This window comes from Rhopalosiphum maidis, chromosome 1, assembly GCF_003676215.2.
Source record: "Rhopalosiphum maidis isolate BTI-1 chromosome 1, ASM367621v3, whole genome shotgun sequence".
Classification (NCBI taxonomy): domain Eukaryota; kingdom Metazoa; phylum Arthropoda; class Insecta; order Hemiptera; family Aphididae; genus Rhopalosiphum; species Rhopalosiphum maidis.
The window spans coordinates 39,841,896-39,862,478 of record NC_040877.1 but is presented as its reverse complement, the minus strand read 5'-3'; the positions used below and the strand labels follow the sequence as shown (position 1 = coordinate 39,862,478).

The 20,583-nt window shown below is 26.5% G+C and overlaps 1 protein-coding gene across 1 annotated transcript; it reads right to left on the bottom strand.

The window, feature by feature from the left end:
* Positions 1–1,939: 1,939 nt before the first annotated feature.
* Positions 1,940–14,216, bottom strand: LOC113548084 (protein KIAA0100). The gene is made up of 36 exons (XM_026948753.1): positions 14,012–14,216; positions 13,820–13,940; positions 13,572–13,757; positions 13,077–13,517; positions 12,876–13,014; positions 12,718–12,812; positions 12,505–12,624; positions 12,024–12,210; positions 11,752–11,942; positions 11,564–11,682; positions 11,298–11,431; positions 11,097–11,236; positions 10,855–11,017; positions 10,646–10,765; positions 10,391–10,580; positions 10,150–10,309; positions 9,542–10,085; positions 9,262–9,426; positions 8,994–9,194; positions 7,808–8,001; positions 7,604–7,743; positions 7,156–7,525; positions 6,879–7,085; positions 6,448–6,796; positions 6,162–6,371; positions 5,922–6,091; positions 5,641–5,844; positions 5,402–5,559; positions 5,226–5,340; positions 4,910–5,142; positions 4,696–4,846; positions 4,532–4,625; positions 4,303–4,472; positions 4,021–4,233; positions 3,799–3,906; positions 1,940–2,131 (listed from the first exon to the last, which is right to left on the bottom strand). The coding sequence occupies exons 1-36, from the start codon at positions 14,071–14,073 to the stop codon at positions 2,081–2,083; spliced, it is 6,615 nt and encodes a 2,204-aa protein (XP_026804554.1). The 5' UTR covers positions 14,074–14,216; the 3' UTR covers positions 1,940–2,080.
* Positions 14,217–20,583: the final 6,367 nt, after the last annotated feature.

The window sequence follows — 20,583 nt, the reverse complement described above, 5'->3', positions numbered from 1 at the left end:
TTAAGATATGCTAAATCAACATCTTTTTTTTTAAACATAAATAAAAATATTTATTGTAGTTCACTACTAACTATACTGTGCATTTTTTCCTGTGCCAAAAATATTTGTAAGTTCTTTATTAAGGACCCTATTTTAAAAATTATTAAATACTTTAATTGAATTCTTTCCATGCTAAAATATTAACAGATACATATCAATATAAATATTAACTTATTTGATATTTGTGTATAGGATGATAGGACAAAATTAGTAACTATTAAAAAGTCAATTTAACATAAATATTAAGGTTTTGGAGTTCAATGCATTTGCATTTTTTTTTTTTTTTTTTTGAATATCTTACTCGATGCTTTCCAAGCTACAAATGTGTTTCAAGTACTATGTGTTCTAACCACAAAATGGTTTTGGGTCATTTTTAGTGCATTTTTAGTGCATTTTTTATTTTTTAGGACATTTTTAACATCAGGTAGTCCAGTTTTAAATTAAACAAGGCTGTGCTTTAAATTTCTCTTATTGTACAGTATAATATAAATGTAATTTAATTTTTATTCATTTTTTTACCTAATAATATGAATTTATTTAATAAATAAAACATTTTTTGATATTTTTAGAACATTTTTTAGTCTTTATGTCATAAATACTAACCTAAGTACATTTTTTGGTATTTTTAAGAGCATTTATTTCTGAGCCCTATAAATAACATTAGATTTGGCTCAGATTTTTCTTTTTAGATTCTCATAAACAGGTAATTCTATAAACCAGTAAATAGTGATTACATTAAACAGAACTAACTTTATATGTATATTTTATAATATAATACTTGAACTAAAAACTTACCTATTCTAGTGTTCTATTAGGATAATTAAATTATTATAAATTTATAAATATACTCAATACTCAACTATTTTACGATACTAGTATAACATACATTTAATCAGTGATATGGTTTCAAATAATCAACTTAATATCATAGATATTTTAATGTTTCTAATAAAAAAAAAAATATACCATAACATATTGTATTTGAATAAAGGCCATAAGAATATTGTCCAAAAACAATATAATGATATCAGTAGTTCATTTTTATTTTAAAAAATGTATTAATATTATTTTATGAATTAATGAAAAAAAAATGTTTAAAATATTTAATATACTTAATATAATATCTTAATTTTTTAACAATACATAATAGTGTATTATATTAGGTTGTTATTTATAAATAGTTTATTTTAAAATTTGTTAAAAAAACTAAAAATGTAGAATTTAAAGAAATTATGATTACTAATTCTATATAACTACATTATATGTATTATAAACTTTATAAGTTAAATTATTTTTAAACTTTACTAACTATTCTATAATTATTAATAAATGGGCAAGCATAAAATGTAGTGACTTATATTAAAGCAATAAATTAAACACAATTAAGTTTAAATATTTTATAAAAACCAATAATAATTCTTTTAATTATTAAAACACATTGTATTTGCTAAATGACAGTTTTGATAAATTGTTAAAAAATTTTAAGTACTTAAAGTACTTACAATAAAAATGTATAATTATATTTTTATCTTTCATCTAACCTAATAGCTAATACCACATGCCAAAGAGTTGTTATTATTAATAATACTACAATGTTTGTTTAAGAATTAGAAGTTATTGCACTTAGTGTACCTTATCATTGAGTTAGTAATTATTAGAAATATAATAAATTTGAAAATATTTTCACATGTTGAATGGCCAACAGGTAATAGAAATAATGATAATTAATTTTATAAGTACAGTGCAGAACTTCATTTATGTTTTTCATATGAAATTTCAATATTTTATAAATATTGATGAAATTTTTATAAAAATTTATGAAATACAATAATTATAATAACTAAATACCAAGTAACAAATTCTTGAATATATTTGTACTTTCTTCTAAAAACATGCATAACTTAAGAGCACTAATAGTACCATTAAATATTTTTGTTATAAAATAAATATATTTTAAATATTTCTTAAACAAATATATTTTTAGGTAACAAAAATCAATATCACAGAGTTTATACAAAATATAAAATAATTTATACCATTTCTATTTAGGAAATTTTAGTATACCACGTTTTGAATTTCTATGTTCATTGCGCTAAAAAAAATAAATAAATATTTAATAAACTACCAAAAGTTTAACTAAATTAATAATATTTTAAAATTGTTATAATACAATTAATTGACAGTATAATATTGTAATAGAGCACTGATACTAAAAAGTTAATTTAACGCTAGTCTTAGAGATTTGAAAAATAAAAAAGCTCTTAGAGTTGATGAAATCCCCGAGGAACTACTACAAAACACAAGTAAAAGCATAAAAGATACTATGTTCTATCTTATAAAAGATGTTTATAGAACAGGAGTAATACCAAGGGACTTTTGTAACAGCAGAACTGTAACATTAACGAAAAAGAACAAAACTAACTCATGTACAAATTTTAGAACTTAGAGCTTATTCTCCCACATCTCAATGATATTCATAAAAATTATATATCAACGGATATATAAGATATATAATAAAACCAACCAATATCTTGGAAATGATCAGTACGGATTTGAAACAAAAGGGAATTAGAGAAGCAATATTAGGATCTTAATAAAAAAACAAATATCTCAAAATAAAATAACTTACTTAGCATTTATAGATATTGAAAAGGCTTTCGATAACATTATTGATAGACAAATTACATTTTCAATAATAAAGGAATTGGATTTAGATTTATAAGTTAGAAGAATTATATATAACCTCTACAAAAATCAAAATACAAAAATTATAATAAATGAGATAGCTAGTACAAAAAATTTGTAGAGGTGTGAGACAAGAGTATCCACTTTCACCATTACTATATTTACTGCTACCAGAATGCTACATAGAAAGAAATATAAATTAAGTTAAAAAGCAACTTAACAGACTTAAAATTGGGATCAAAGTTGGTGGTATATTGATTCCAATGATCCGGTTTGCAGACGATCGTACTATAAGCAGAACAGAGCCTTAACCTTCAGAGAAGCCTGGTTGAAATGCAAATGACTATAAATAAGTATCAAATACATATAAACTCAAGCAAGACAAAAAATTTAGTTTATGCTCATGAACCAACATTCAATACAAACATTTATCTAGGAAGTCATCTTATAGCCCAAGTTTCCAGTTTTAAATATTTGGATAGTTTAATAATAGCAGATGAAAAAAGTTCACAGGAAATTAAGCAAAAAATAGGACAAGCAAAGACAACTTTTCTTAAGAAAAAAAGAATTTTGACATTGAGAAAAATTAATAGAGGAATAAAGACTTTTGTATGGATTGTTGCTTTAAATGGCTGCGAGACATGTGTTGTGAATGAAATGGAAAAAAGATCACTTGAAGCTTTAGAAATGTGGTATTGGAGACAAATAGCAAAAATTAATTGGGCAGAAAGAGTAACAAATGAAAAATGTATTGACCCAAGTAGGAGAAAAAATATCCATATTGAATGTAATAAAGCGATGACGATAGGACATGAGGAGGCATGTTCTATGCCATGGTGAAAAGTTGCATCACACTATAATAAAAGGAGCAATGGACGAACACCATCAGAAAGACCAAAAAACTCATACATATCTCAATTGAAAAAAGATGCAGGAATTAACACATACGCTGGATTAAAGAGGTTTGCAGAGATTTGTAGATCATGAAAAATGAAGAACGAAGTTAAATGTTATAAATTAAACAATTACAGGTTGAAAAAATAATTGTAATAATATATTATGGATTATATTTACCACTAATTTACTGCCAAACAGCATTCGAGCTTTATCTTCTTCTTGTGGCGATGCACCACCATCTGCTATTGCTTTGTTAGTCTTTATTTGCAACTTGTGTTTAATAGCCTACATACAATTTATTATTTAATACCTTAAAATTGTATACAGATTTTTTTCTTAATAATTGATAGTAAAATAAATATAAAAATGAAAATAATATAAAAAGTACTAAGAACAAACCTGTGATAGTATTACTCTTCTACTATCAGTTTTCATAGCTTGGCAAAGGTCTAACCATGTCCACGTAACATTATGGTATTCAATTGTGGGAATTACTAAACTGAAATCTCTAATATCTTCCAAATTTTTTTCTTTGTTACCTTTATAACTAACTTTCACAGGTACTTCTGGTATTTTAATGTAAATAAATAATTTGTTTTTTTCAGCTCTTTCCTAAGTTAGGATTTTATTAGTCAATAATTATAAACTGTCAATATAAAAATATATTTTAAGTAACTTTACCTTCATTTTTTCAACATCATCTTTATGTTCAATCGGAACATAAAAATTACTTTCTTTATTTTTTTTCCCTTTAGATGAATTTTTTTCATCTGTTTCAACATCTATATTTTCAGGATCTCTCTCAGAAAAACAAAATCTCATCATGGTACTATAAAATTTTTTGGTCATGCCTATTTAAAGTTATAGAATTAATATTTGCTATATTTATTAAATATGCATTAGTAATTACCAATTGTCAATGGTACCACATTTATTTCAAAATGTTCTTTGACTGATATACCTCCTACAGGAGCTTTTTCTCTACAAAATATTCTTACTGCTCTCTAAACGTAAAATATATTTTTGAATTTTGGATAAAAAAGTTATTTTATTTTTAAAAGTAAAATATTCGACCTTTCGATCATCAACCGGCATGTTGTTTTGAATTTCTGTAGGCACAATAACTTCTTTATACAATTCATTGGCAAGAAGATTTGTCATTCTAATATATCCTAATTCTAATAAATGCTCAACTGAATCATCACTTTTAGAATTTTTTGTGTATCTATACAAGAGATAAAAATGTTAAAAGTACTTATTGATTGATATATAATATTTCTAGACGTACAAGAAATTACTAAGTACTAAATCTGCAATTCCCAGTTGACCATCATTTTCTGTTAATCTCCACTGCGCGTGTTTGAAGCATATTTCATTAGCTCTTGAAGGTACAACACTTGGTTTATCACCTCGTAATGTAGCTAATTTTTGAGTTGCTCTAAGTTGTGTTTCTTTGTAACAAGACACCATCATATCTAATTCTTCACTTTCAGAATTTAATTGATCTTTTAATTCATTCATCTAATGATTTAAAATGTTAATTTACTTAGAGTGATGTTTCTTTTTAGACTTTCTTAAGAAAAATTATTAATTTTTTTACTTACTTGTTTTTCTAAACTTCTAATTTCTGATGATAACAATTCCTCATTTTGCCAATCTTCTTCTTTTTTTAATAAAAATATTTCTTTTTCTAATCTTCGCAATTTTGCAACCAGACACCTATTGTAAAAGAAAATTTGGTAATTTTGTTTTTCATTATTCTTAAAAAGAGAAAATATACCGAACATGGTTTTGTAGTTGTTGAATAGGTTGTCTATGATCTTGACTACTTTGAAGTTGTAGTTGAAAACGCATTCTTTGCAAACGTTCATAAGCTTCTTTTCTACGTGGTTCCACATATAATAATAAGTTATTCACAATATCCAAGATCATAGCATACTATAATTAAAAGTTGATAAGTGAAAATAATCATAAATTAGTTGATAAATATATATATATATATATATTTAGATTTAATACCTGAAGAGAATTGGTGCAAACATCTAAATCATGATGCATAAGTGTAAATGCATCAACTGGTTCATGTAAATCTGGATCACCAACAACATCAGGTGTAGCTGTTGGTGGTGGTGGTACTTCAGTTAAATGTGTTGGATTTAAACTACTCTCACCGTGGCCAGCATAAAAAAATTCACATTTACATCGTGAAACAATTCTTTGAAGCTAGTAACGATAAACAAAATATAATAATATAATAATATATTCCATATTATCATCAGTAATTTTTAACACTGACTTACCTGTAATGGAGAATTTTCTCCAACATTACTTGCACCAACCGTTTCGCTGACTACACCTCCAACACTATGACCACTTCCAACAAGATGTGGTAAGTCAGGAAGGTCAGATATTACTGTACTATCTATATCTTTTTCTTGTATATTCTCAACATTTAACCACATAATATTTTCTATTAAAATATTAAATAAATAGTTTAATTTTAATATAGAACTTAATTAATTTTTAATATTCTATTTTACCATCAATAAAATCAGTTTTCCCAGCACTAACTGTAGCATAATACTGCATACTATCTAAAGTACCAACCCAAGTAGTTTTAGATACTAATGAATGATCTTTCCATACTGGACAATGAATTCTTTGTAATATTTCAGCTTTAGCTGCGCTCACTATTACATATCCTTTAGTTTCACATCCTTTAAGCAACACTTGGCTATTTATTAAGGCAACTAAAATATTAATTTTTGATATATTAATTAAATCATAAAAATAATATGAATGATAAGTCTTACAAATAAAACTTACTCAACCAATTCTTATAAAGAACATCATCTTGTTGACATCCTGATAATCCTTGTAATCTCCGTTCCCTAGTTACTTGCATAGAAAGGTCATCACTGAAAACAACAGGTTTATTGTCAACCTCAGATATAAGTTGTTGAAGCATGGTAGCAGCTTGACCGCCACATTGAAGTTTGGACATTGGAGATGGACTAGCTTGACAAGTAGATGGAGCAACAGATGCAACTGATGATAATGGTGTAGTTTGTTCTGTAGAATCTGCATTTCTTGTACGGTTCTTCATTGGTGTACATCCATTGTCATTCAAACAAAACCCTTTCAATGCTTCTGTTGATAGATTTTTTTTTAATTTCTGTAATATGAATAATTTGAGTTACTGTGTTAAATATTTAAACATTTTAATAATTTCACTATTTAAAGATATAATGGAGTACCTGATTCTTTACTAAAGAGTTGAATAATGCAAAAGCTACATCTCTATTTCTTGTTGTCCAAGCTCCTTTTAAATGATATACAACTAATCTATGAATTGGAGTTGGACTTCCGTCAACTTCACATGTACCTGTAGTTTCTCTTCCATATGAAACTTTGCTTACACTTAATAAATAACATTTTTCAACCGGTTTTTCTTTAATTTCAGCCTAAATTTGGGAAAAAAAAAATTTAATTGTAATAATTGTATATTTTTTAAAATAACTATATTGCTTTTACCTCTTCTTCTTCTTGTTCAGATTGCAGGGCACTTTTTAACCATATTTCAGTATCCATTAACTCACAATTCATATAACCAACAGACCAAACAGGTCGTGAACGGTGTTTCAAGTCATCTTCAAAATTTGACGATAAGTTAAGAGTATGTTCTGAACTTGTAGATATTCGCTGGCCAAATAGTTCAAATCCTCGTTGTAAAGCAAATGACATCCAATAGTGTACTTGAAAATGTTGTAAAGACACACACAAATGAACTTTTCTATAGTGTCGACTCAATGTTAATTTTCTATGTCTATTGTTATTAAATAATGGACCACGCCTGGTAGGCCTTGTAACACCAGATAATATCAATTTTAAGTTTTCAAACCACCTGAAATAATATAAAATTACATAGCCTATACATGAAAATCATTATTTATTTTATATAATATTATAGTTATTTGTTTACTTTAATGTACTGCCATATAAAAGAGCAACAGGATAATCTGTATCTGTATGAGGAGACCCAGTGTTTGACTCTGGTTTAGTTTCAATAGAAAGACTAACATTGAGATTTTGTGAACGGAATGCTCTAAAAGAGTCATGTTCCTAAATAAAAAATATTCATATGAGATATTTATTTTTTGAAATAATAATTTTAATGAAAACTTACTTGATTACTAGAATATTCTGGTAATTTATCTGGTGCACAAGGCATAACTGAATAGTGGTCATTAGGATCACCCAGACAAGACCATTTTAACTTGATACTTAATTTTAAATTTGGAAGATTTAATAAACATACATCGTCATATTTAGAAGCTGTTCGTACAAGAACTTTTAAATGACCTTTGAAAATAAACTTGGCTGGAAAAAAATTAGTTAAATGTATTAAATTTATAACTAAAAAGGATGGGCAAGTGGGTAAAGCTCTGCTGTATAGTAGAGACGAAGAGTAGGTCACTATAATGGATGTGTTAAATTTGAATGCAATGGCAGGTATCATTATACACAAAAAACAATTCTGAACGGAAATGAATTGTCAGTCTAGGATAATTAGTAGGATATATTATATTATTAGCTACATTTAAATTTTAATATATCGTTATTTTATGCGATTTTGTAAGAAATTTAATTTCATACACTCATAAAATGTTTTCTATATTGACGTTAAAATTTTTTTTACAGTTACTTGAAGGAAAACTTTTGGATAATATTGTATTGATTTTTGTAATCTTAGGTATAAATCACAAACATTTTACAAATTTTCAACTTAAAATTTCCTTGCAAATTTTCACAATTTTGATATATTTTATAAACATACGTTACTACGATAAGTACAACTTTAATAAACCTTCTATTAAATTTTAAAGATTTTTTGGAATAACATTTTTTTTTTTTTTATCGGCATTTCAAAAAAAAAACTTAGAAAAATCGAAAATGGCATTTATAAATAGCCTTATAAAAGTCAAAATATTTTGAAAATTTAATCGTAAATAGATAACGCTAATATAAATATTTGAAAATTTCAAGTATTTACAATGATTCGTTTTTGATTTACAGAAAAATAAAAAAATCTATTGTGTCAAAAACTGGTTATGCATAAAAATTCCTGTTTTTCCGTTACTTTTTTAGAATTTTTCATGACTCTTTTGAAAACTACAAGACATTTTTTACTTTTGACCCTCTAAAGTACCAACTAGATGAATTTTCCTTTTCAAAGAGGGACAGAAGTTAAAAATTAAAGCATTATTACTACTTTAAAACATGATACAAAAAAAAAAAATTATAATAAAAGACACACTTAATTGTAAAATCAATACATTCATCTGTATGTTCAGAATCTAAAATTAAATTACCATTGGTCCAATCCATAGCAGTATTATACCAATTTAATTCCATTTCTTCAGTTGTGTTGTATGGATCAAGAGATGCATGCAATTTCACTTTTAATTCATTCACAATCATTGTTAGGCGACCATGATATATTAATCTGATTTTATCCCAAAATGGCAATGGTGGACTTGGATCTCTACTAGAACCCAATACTTTTTCTAAACCTATGTAAAAAATAATTTAAATTTTGAATTAAATTATATACATATAACATTAATATTATATAAATACATAGTTTGCACTGTGCAATGACAGGTTCCCAACATGGACCAAATGAATAAGTATATTTATCAACTTCACAATTTAAGTCATAATAATATTTCAATGAAGTCATTCCTCTTTCAATTGTCACATCACCGAAAGGATCACTTAATTCAATAGTCACACTTCTTTTAGCTAAATATAAAAATCAGATACTTAAAACAATAAAATTTAATATTTATGTTCTACAAGAAAACAATTATAGAAAATAATTTAATATTATAATAATATTTATTGTTAAATATATTGCCTCGAGCTGTTGGTTCTTGTTCAGCACCAGCCAATTTTCCCCAAAGTTGTAATTTTCTAATATCAAGCCATGTTTGAGGAAAATCCCTAAGTTGAAATTTCCATTCAGCACAACTTGCAAAAATCATCCGACACCAAAGAATACAAAATTCTAAGCCTTCCTCAGGCCACAAGCTATCTGCATCCATTTCACATATATGATTGACAACTTTTTGAGGTGTATGCATAGACTCGTCAGCCAATATAACAATACAAAGATCACACATAGTCCACGAAAATAAACGAGTTCGTACGGGTGCTTGTTGTTTCATTTGTTTTGAACGCTGTATGTATATTTGAGCATTCATTTTTTGCAAACTAGTTAACAGTTCTTCAACTTTTCCCGCCGGTAGAAGTAAACGATCTTTGACCACTTCAGACACTTTAGTTTCAAGCATTTTCTGACGTTTTAAACTCTCTTTATATTCATCTTCAAGTAATTCATAATTATCTCTGAGCTTTACTTCAAAATCATCATCACTTAATTCAAAAGTGAATTCTTGAACCTATAAATTATTATATTGATACATAATAATTACAAAATGACTCAAAATTTAATTATTGATTTACTTTTAAAACTATATCACTTGGAAGAGGTTCAGGTTGGAGTTTTGGTTTTTTATGTATTAATTTTAACCATTTAAAAATACTAATGAATTCACCTTGAAAAATACTGTAAAATTCAAAACCATAAGGAAATACCATTTTTAAGTTTTCAATAGACACATCCCTATTTCAAAAAAAAAAAAATTGTAATTTATGATTTTAATGCTGTAAATCAATATTTAAAATTGTAATTTTTTTTAGTCACCAAATATTGTTTGTTTCGGTTATCAATCCTTCAGAATTTTGTCTCTCAGCTTGAACTTCCTTATTAAAATTTGTTTTCAACATTTTAAAACCTTTTACAGTAAATATATTAAACTGATCAACAGCAATTTTGAAACTTTTGCTTTCAAGATGACGCATGTTGCCATCCTGTTTAACATAAGTTAAATTCTCTGAAAATAAAATCAAAATCATCAAGTATTATTTTTGAATGCAAATAATGAAATAAATTTTTTACCAGTTGAAAATAATAAATAATGAGCAGAAGAAACTTTCATTGAAAATTTGAATTTTGATTTGACACATAGTTTAATGTCAACAAATGTTGAATTATTTGAATCTTTAATAGAACAAAAGCCTGTAAGAAGAAATAACATAGTTCTAAATTCAAATATATATTGGTAATGTTAAGAATAATATAGTATTCTTATAATATTTTAGTATTACCCAAATGATTTTTTAAATCAGAGATGTCTGTAAATATAGTTAATAATTTAAGATGAACATTTGCACTCCATCGACATTCAAATATTTCATTAATTTCAATCAATATTTCTTTAGTTTTCTTTATTTTTTCCAATTTTAATGATTTTATGTGTAGCCACCAGCTCTATATTAGTTTTAAATTTTGAACAAAAAATACTTTTTATAAATTCATATAGATAATAAAAATAAAAATGAAAAAGTACCTTAATATCATCAGAAGATGTGCAAACATAATGGTATTTAGTTGGTACTAGAGAATCACATTTGAAACCTTCAACTGCACAGATTATCCTAGTAGTTCCAATATCTACAGAAATAGTATCCACACGTACCAAAACACAAACTATAAATCAAAAAAGTAAGAAATTTATAATGTTTATACAGAAAAATGATTAGAAACATACTTTTTTTATCTGCTATAAGGAAAATATTTGCGTTTGTTACAGAAATACTAGTTGTAATTATCTTAGATATAGAAAGTTGTTGATCAGATTGGTTACTTTCAGATTTCAAATTTATTTCCAAAGCAGAAACAACTCTTTAAAATTTTAAAATACATAATCATTAACAACAATGAACACTTTTCAATCAATGTACAAAATAATAATACAAGAATTATTTTATTAAATAAAATTTGTCTCCTAAAATAAACCCATAATATACAACTTACTGCTGTATAGAATTGTGTGCCCTTAATATGAACTGAGCAAGTGGTGGACTCCATTCTAAACGTACAGTATCAAGTAAAACATTTAGTTTAGGTGAATTTGATGGGATAGAATTTTTAATCTAGTAATTAACAAAAGAAAAAACCAGAATAAATGCATTGAGTCTTAAAATTAAAATTATACAAGTTACCTGTACCAAAACTAGGCCAATGAACAAGGGGGTACCCCAAGAATGACATTTTTTCATACCCGGACTGTATTCTGTGTTTGTAAATGGTTTTAACCAACAACGCACAGTTTCTAACATCAAGTCACTAGTCCATTTTCTGTGACACAGCCCAAAATGCCAATTTTTAAACACTTCAGCGTGATTTTCTTTCCCTAATTATTAAACAAATAAATTAAATTTATAATATTATATTGGAATGCAATAAATTATAGATTCACTTAATAAATACAAACTTAGAGCTGGATTACAAGATAACATTAGCTTAAATTTATTTAAACTAACAGATGCGCATTCTGAACCAAGTCTAAATGTTGTAGTAACATTTAAAAACTGCACCAATAAATCTATGCTAATATCATCCATTGGGCTGTTCGGTGATATTAACAATTTATTTGCTGGTAAAGGCGAAGTTGATTTTAACTAAAACAAAACATATTTATAATAGTAAAAATCTTGAAAACAATGTCTAGGACCAATAGGGATGGGATGTGCAATAAGACTTTATAGTTATTTAGGGCTCTATAAAAGTATAACAACTGGGTCTATAGCAATAAAATAACAAAATAATAAAAAATAAATAATGTTTATAAAAACATAAAAGAATATTGCTACTACAACAACTATATTATATAAATATATTTTGCATTAAGAGTAACATGACTGGACATATACAAATGAATATTGGACATATATATGAGAGAAATCATATTTTACCTTATGTGGATTCAACATTTGATCAGTATAAGAAGTATACCATTGGTAAATATCATCATGTGAATATAAAGTATAGACATTATTTATCTTTAGATCAAACTTCAATGATTTATTAAAGTACTAGAAAAAAGAGAAAAATAAGTTTAAGGTATTATTAATTTATCACAACATTACAATATTCTATTGAATAATTTGTTTTAAACAAATGTATACCTTAGATTCAAATGAAAATTTTTCAAGTGATATGTATGTTTCTTCATGACCAATCAAACACAAACTCTCAAAATTTATTTTTAAAGAAACATTACCTAAAAAATTATTGATTTTATTACAAAATATTATTATACTTAATCAATTTTATGTTATTTTACTTTGTTTTATTGAATGATTATTGTCATCAGGAATAATAAGATGTTCTATAGTCAATAATTTCAATTCTCCTTTCATCTCTGTAACTAAATTCTCTTTTACATCAACAATTGTAAGCTCTTCTAGATGTATTTTTATTTTCTATACAAACAACAAAATTAAATATTAAAAATTAACAAATCAATATAAATGATTGTACTAACCTTAGGGACCAATGGTGGTATAGAAAGTGGAATGTCTTTTGCAACCATATCCAAATGACTATGTTCTTCATTTTTTTTAGACAATATAGAACTGGCACTATTATTTTGAATAAAACTATACAAACCTTTATTTAATACAATTTTTGATTTATCAAGTTTCAACATTAGTGACTGAATTGATAAAGGTTCGTGTGTATCTAATATGCTTTCAGCACATACATTAACAGTAATCTTTGCTAAACAACATGAATTTGGATTCATAGGATGACGAAGTAATTTTGCTTCTGCATATGGAGCGTTAACATTAGCTAATAATTGCCTGGATGATCCAATGACAGATGCATCCAAGTGAAGGTCTATAACTGATACTATAAAGAGCCATTCAGGAGTATTTGGTTGTAATGACATAATTGATATCCGACTAATTCGAACAGCTAAAAACTAAAAAGAAGAGTTAAAATCATATTTTTTATTATATTACATCATTTTGTGTACTTGTGCAAATTTCATAACGATAGGCAATATATCTTCGATTTTATTTTTGCTTTGGTTCTGTTTTTTAACAGTAGAACTATTCCATTCTATATTTTTTTCAATTCTCACATCACGAGCTACAAGACACACCAATTTATTCACTTCACTGCTAATAAAGCTACTCCGAAAACCAATATTGTCAATGTGCTATAAAAGACAATAATCCATTAAAATGTCAACTAGAATCATATTTATTGTTTGCAACATACTACTGAATAACCATTTTTTAAGAAAATTATATCTTGCAATGAGAATATACCAGCTGTGCCAATTTTTACATTCAAACAGTATTTGTACTTGAGATATAAACTGATGGCTTTGGGTAATAACCTAAATTTCAAAGTTTTAATGAGTTACAAAAATTAATTGATAATTGGACAACTAAAGAGGATTTAACTCACCATTTTAAAGAATACAGTAAAATGGAAAATACACAAAAAAATAGAGTATTAAATTCAATCATTATGTTTGCTTGTTAATTATAAGGTGTATTGTTAAAACTATAATCGATTAAAAGTGTACATTTTAGTCTATACTGGTATTTTCCATTTGGTTATACTATTTAATGCGGAACCATAAGTATTTATTTATTAAACAAATATTAAAACTTAAAACGTTTTGATATTTGATGTTGACATTTTTAAAATGGTAAGTGTTAAGATATAATAATAAAATAGATAATAACCATAGAATATTACTCTATGATAATAACTGTCTCTTATCTATAAAGTATATTATCTTACATTTTATCAAAGAAGCTCGTATAATAATATACGAGACTATATATCTAGATAGCTCTATAGAATATTTACGGAAGCGTTGAAGGGCCAATCTTATGTTTTTTTTTATCTCATTATTATTTTTTTATTTTTTAAATTATCATAAATTACTTAGAATACAAATAATTTCAGATATTTTACATGATTATCTATCTCTTTTAAGCTATTAGCTTGTGTTAGAGATAGAGAGTAATATTAATTATTAAAAACATAATATATATTATATAATTAGCAAACTAAAGTGATGAATACATTAGAAATTAAAATAATATTAACAATAGAAAAATTTTAAAAATGAGATAATTTTACATATTAAATATAACGAAACATATTATGAAGGTCTTAGATTAATTAAGAAAATATCCAATGATATACAATTTTTTTAATATTAAATTTGGAACAGTGAATATTTTTTTTAAATAATTAAAATATTATAGATTATCACAACTCATTATTATCAATTAAAACTCGTAATTATCACAAAACGCAACTCAAAATTACGCGTTAAAACATGTCGTTATCATGGATTAGAAATTAGAATTCGTAAAAAAGAAAAATTTGTAAATGGAGTTTATGGGTGCTTTCAGATTTTTATAATCGATTCAAATTATTGCCAATCATATTACTTAATACTTTACCATGGATTTAAACAAAACTATTAAAAACTATATTAATATGGGACTCAATTATTCGGAAATCTTGGAATTTTTACACAAAAATGATGGTATTTTTATGAGTTTATGCAATTTATAAATAGAAAATTAAAAAGTCTATCTATTGCTCGCCGAAAATGTGCTAAAATATTATAAAGTGTAATGTACATAGTAATAAATTACTACATTAAAAAAAATCGAAGTACCCTGCAGTGAACCTAATTTTCAATAAACAATCTTTTTTTGTTCAATATTATAACCGACATATCTACTCTCCTTTAAAATATGAAATCAACGAACAACGATTTTAATACAGGGATGTACGCCGAAAAAAGTTTTGGGTGGTAATTTTGAAAATCAATTATTAAAAAGTGTAGAACTTTTTAAAATATACAAAAAAATTTACAAAAATTAGGTATACTTAAAATACTTTTTTAAAATACAAACATTGATAAAACAAAATTAACATTAAAATTGAACAAGTAAATAACCATGCAAAAACCCAAGTATATTTCGGGGGGTGTTTGAACACCCAAAACACCTCCCTGTGTACGTTCCTGATTTATTATATTAATTATTAATAATAGGTTTATTGTACCTAAATTTATAAATATAAAATATAATTATAAATGTGTTTATAGGTATAAATCTGTATTAAATAATATGGTTTAATATTATTATAGGTATAGCCGATATAGAAAAACTAAAAAGGATTACAAATTAAAAATAAATTATTTAAAATCTAATTTTCTTGATTTTTTTTACAAACTTATCAATTACATATTAATTTTTCCACTCATTTGTTAGTTCTTCCTATGTATAAAAACGAAAGATTAGTAAATCTACTCTGCATCATACTTACGACTTAAGATAGTTATTTTAGATAACCATCTTAAATCGTAACCATATATGATACATAGTGCGTAAGCGTAACCAAATCGTCTTAATGCGGCGCATTGTCGAAAATGATCTTTCATGAATTGCTGATGAGGTTGGTTATTGCATCTTGAATTAATTTGTAAAGGTCCAGTCATATTTTAAAATTTAAATATCATAATCTATGCTTTTAAACTTTTTTATGAAGTTTCTAAAACATTGTAAAATATCACTACTAATAGAGTTTTTTTTTCGACCAAATTGTGTTAAAGGATATATCCATAGGCGTGCGCAGACTTCAATTTCCGGTCGAGCCTGGAACAATTAATGCCCTAATACTTGGACAGTGCCCATAATTTTTAACACATTAATACACATTCTAATTGTAAATTACAAACTGTGTAAATAGAATCAAGTTGAATGTGCACACAATATTAATGTGCTAATTTCTAGACATATATTTTTGAAGTTTAACATAGAATGATATAAATACAATTATGTATAAAAAATAGAATAATGTATGATTATATGAATAAATTAATACAATTGTTGTAGTGGTACACAAATATTTTTAATCTTATTTCATTATTACAATTTACAACAAATAATATTTTCATGGTCTCGAACATATTGTTATAATTAATTATTAAATATATACCTACATAAATTTTAAAATGTATTATGCCCCCCAAAAAAGTTCCGGTCAAGCCCCGGCTCGCCTCGTGCGCACGCCCACGGATATATTTACTAAACATTTAATTAGTAAAAACCAAATTGAAAAAAAAAATTATATAATAAATATTGACAAGCCGATAGCTATAGCTTATGATGTTTGGTCCCGTTTCCAAAATCCAAATGCGTTATAATTTTATAAATAGATAATATATATATATTGTACTTAAATCACAAACCCAAATATCTAATATATATAGCATGTAAGTATGTACGTCCATGGCGTTTATGCATTACCAATACAAACTTATTAAACTCGTACTTATAAACGTAAAATTACACTTTAAAAAATATTTTTAGTTCAAAATAAGCTAAGGGTGTTAAGTACTCAGTTAATAGTTCTTAGTTCTGGGTCATTCCCCAATTTACGATGTGTAATTCCTTCAATATTATTATTTATTCTATACTATATTTTTAGGCCTAGCTGGTTTTCGACTCAGGTTTGTTTAATATCCTCTTCTAATTAAGTATTTGAACAGTAAAGCTTATATCGTAGTACTTACATGTATTTATATTTTATTATAAAATATCAGAGCAGGTAGTACTGTAGTAGATGTGTCCCATTACAAACAATCAAAAATTTAAAAGCACCCACAAATCCCATTTCCAAAATATTTCTATTTTACGAATTCTAATTTCTAATTCATAATAATGAGTTGTGATAATCTATAATAATGAGATAAAAAAAAACATAAGGTTGGCTCTTCGACGCTTCCATAAATATTTGTTCGAACGATCTTTTGTTTTGTAGAAAAAGTGTTTACCGTTTTACCGCAAAAAATATTTTTTGAAACAAGTAAAACAATAAACAATAAGACATTATAGAAACATCAATCATGGTTTGTCATCATAGTTTTCATATTTATAGTTTACTAGCTGAATTACCCGGCTTTGCCCGTGTGCAGTTTTTGCTTTCTCAAAATGAAATTCTTAAATCAACATATATTGTTGTGATTTCAGGGGGCTGGAGCGTAATCCATTCTAAGGAGTAAAAACTAGGCATTTTATATTGCAGTACATAAGGGTCATGACAATGTGTTGAAAATAAATGTTCATTAGTGTGTGTGATTCATAATTGTGTACTCTTCGAACTACACTATCCGTTCAAAAACTGGTTTGACATTATGGCCATTGTCATTAGACATGCTGCAATTCTCCAAATTTACAATAACTAATTACGATACCATAATAATATTATTATTATTTATTATTCTTTTGCACCTAATTAAATTGTAATAAATAATAATTAATACTAGTCAAAAGTAAATTGGTTTATAGCTCGATAACAATACTACAATTCTAATAGTATAACTACCCGGCTTTCCGCAAGACAGTAGCATTTGCATTCAACAATATGATATTTGGATATAGGTCAGTGATACAAAAATGATGACTCAATTTTTATATTTTTAAATACTATAATGGTTGGTTTATAAATAACAATAGTTTTAACTGGATAATTTTCCTAATAAATGTATAGGTGGTACCGTAACCTTATTCATTTATTAATTATTGCTATTTATTTTTAATTTGTCATTAATATTTCTTCTTTTATCAAGCTCGACAAAAGATGTTTCAAATAAAAAAGTTCCAGTTTAACTTTCATATTATTTTCCCAGAATTCATCGTCACGTTGAATTTTTTCGTACATGAAACCTGAAAAAACAATATTATTTGTAGATATTATTAATTTAATTTAATATTTTAATTATTAAAAACAATATTGATTACCTTTTGGGGTCAATATACAAAAATAGCAATACATTCTCCGACTGATATGTAATTGCCCCTGAACTTGGTAATAATAGTTATCACTTCGTTTTAGTTGTAATTGTCCATTATTTACCAAGCAACTTTTAATTTTACCAATAGTTACCGCTTCTTCTGGTGAAAGTTCTTTCGCGCTAGCTGGACACTAATCTCTACCAACGAATCATCACCTATAGTACCATCTGGGGAAGCTGCTAAAAATGGTACATTTATATCAACAAATAAACCAGAAGGCAGAATTTTTATTTTCAATTGTGATTCCAATTGTTCTTTAGCTACTATTTCATTTGCAATTCCATATCTAGAGCGGCATTTCCGGTAAATGTCCCAAATAAAATATCATCTACCGTTTTCACGCGAGATGTTTTTTCACGCAATTTACAAATTTTACCAAAAAGAGATGCAGTAAATCTGTGAATAATAATACAATCAAATGACAATGTTAATATTGAACTAGTTAAATTTATTTTTGTGAATACCAACCGTTTTTTTCTTTCAATGTACCATTCTTCGCATTGATTTTGCCTCTTAGTTCTAATTTCAAATGTTTTTATTTGGTACTCAGAAAGTGATAATTTTTCTAGATATCTACGTTTATAAACGAAAAACATTTGTTTTATAATTTATATAATTGAGCTAATCGGTGATCGGGGTTTTACGTATCTGAACAATTCAAATCTACACGCCGATAAAATACACACACAAAAAAAAGGTCAGGTTGCAGGTAGCTGGAAACCCTCGGGACGCCGTGCCGTACCGTATTCCCGTTATCGGCCGACTGCTATTGTTATTGTTATATGAATATAGATATACAAATTACACGTAAAAATTTGTTTTCACCGATTTCAACCCCTTAAAATCAAAGTTTTGAAAATCGGACAACGTGGCGACAATCAGATGGGTATTTTGAACAACTCTGTGGAAAAAAATTAAACAGCGTCGTCACAAAATTGATACATAAAAATGGCCTGTTCTTTTATATATATAAGGATACCACTATTAAATTCTAATACCTAATAAATATAGGCCCGTCGACCGCCGTTCTTTTCTCTGACCATCCAACCATCTTCGTAGACTACGATAAACTCGTTGGCATTTTTATTTTTTACCAAAATAATGATAAACCGATTAATAAATATTTATTTGTTTTTTATATTTTGATTATTGTTGGTTTTTGTATACATTTTTTTTACGAATAATTCAATAACATTCATAACACTCATAACTCATCTAAAATCAGTAAACCACTATAGGTTTACCGTCTGAATGTATAATGATGTTACCTATACAACTTTTGAACTTTAACTAAGTCATGAAACATTAAAATAAATTTTAAATAGGTACCTATTGATAAATAAAGCGCACGGGAATAAGATTTCAGCTATTGCAGTACTTGTAAAATGTATAATATATATAATAGAAATATAGAAATATAACACTCTCGAACACGTCTTTATACATAGGTATTTACTATTTAATGAAAAGTAACTACCTATATACGTTAAAAACGCCCTTGTATACATTAGGTGGTATAACAAAATAATAAGCTGTAATAATATGTTTAAAAACGTTTTATAATTCATTTCAAATCTTACACACAATACTACAATAGGCAGAATTCACACACAAGCTCATCCTGTCACTTTCACATTTCCGCCCTCGCGTCGTTTGCCAAGTATATGATTATCCCTGAACCAGCCTGAACGGCTTTTTACCATAATCACGGTAACAGTTTTAGTGTTGCGATAAAGCAGATCATTTCTTCGATATCGGTTATTATATGCATTATGATTATATAGTTCTCTGTCAGGCAGGTAAGGCAGAGAAACTATCCGGTCGTTTCTTAGATACCATTCAATCCGCGCCTTTTGATTAGTATCGTTATCTACCATTATTACGTGAGTCATATTGGTGGTTATAGTTGGCGAGTCGGTGGTTCTGTGAACTACCAGATTTTCAAGTAAGCTTTTTTTAGGCTATATGTGTCTCTTCAAATCACAAAGAATGCCAATCTAAACATTTATTGTTTATCGTACGCAAAATTGGGTGAATCACGTCAATATAGGTATTATACTGATGTATATTGATTCAAATGTATGTAAATTATAGTATATATTGATTTAACAATATTCGTATAAACAATGGTAACCTGGTACACATAGT

Coding starts and splice junctions, on each gene's coding strand:
- LOC113548084 (XM_026948753.1), bottom strand. CDS start 14,073: ATGATTGAATTTAATACTCTATTTTTTTGTGTATTTTCCATTTTACTG. Junction 12,625..12,717: donor AATTTTCATTTGAATCTAAG/GTATACATTTGT, acceptor TCTTTTTTCTAG/TACTTTAATAAATCATTGAA. Junction 2,132..3,798: donor TGTTTGGCAGTAAATTAGTG/GTAAATATAATC, acceptor TATTTTTTTTAG/CGCAATGAACATAGAAATTC.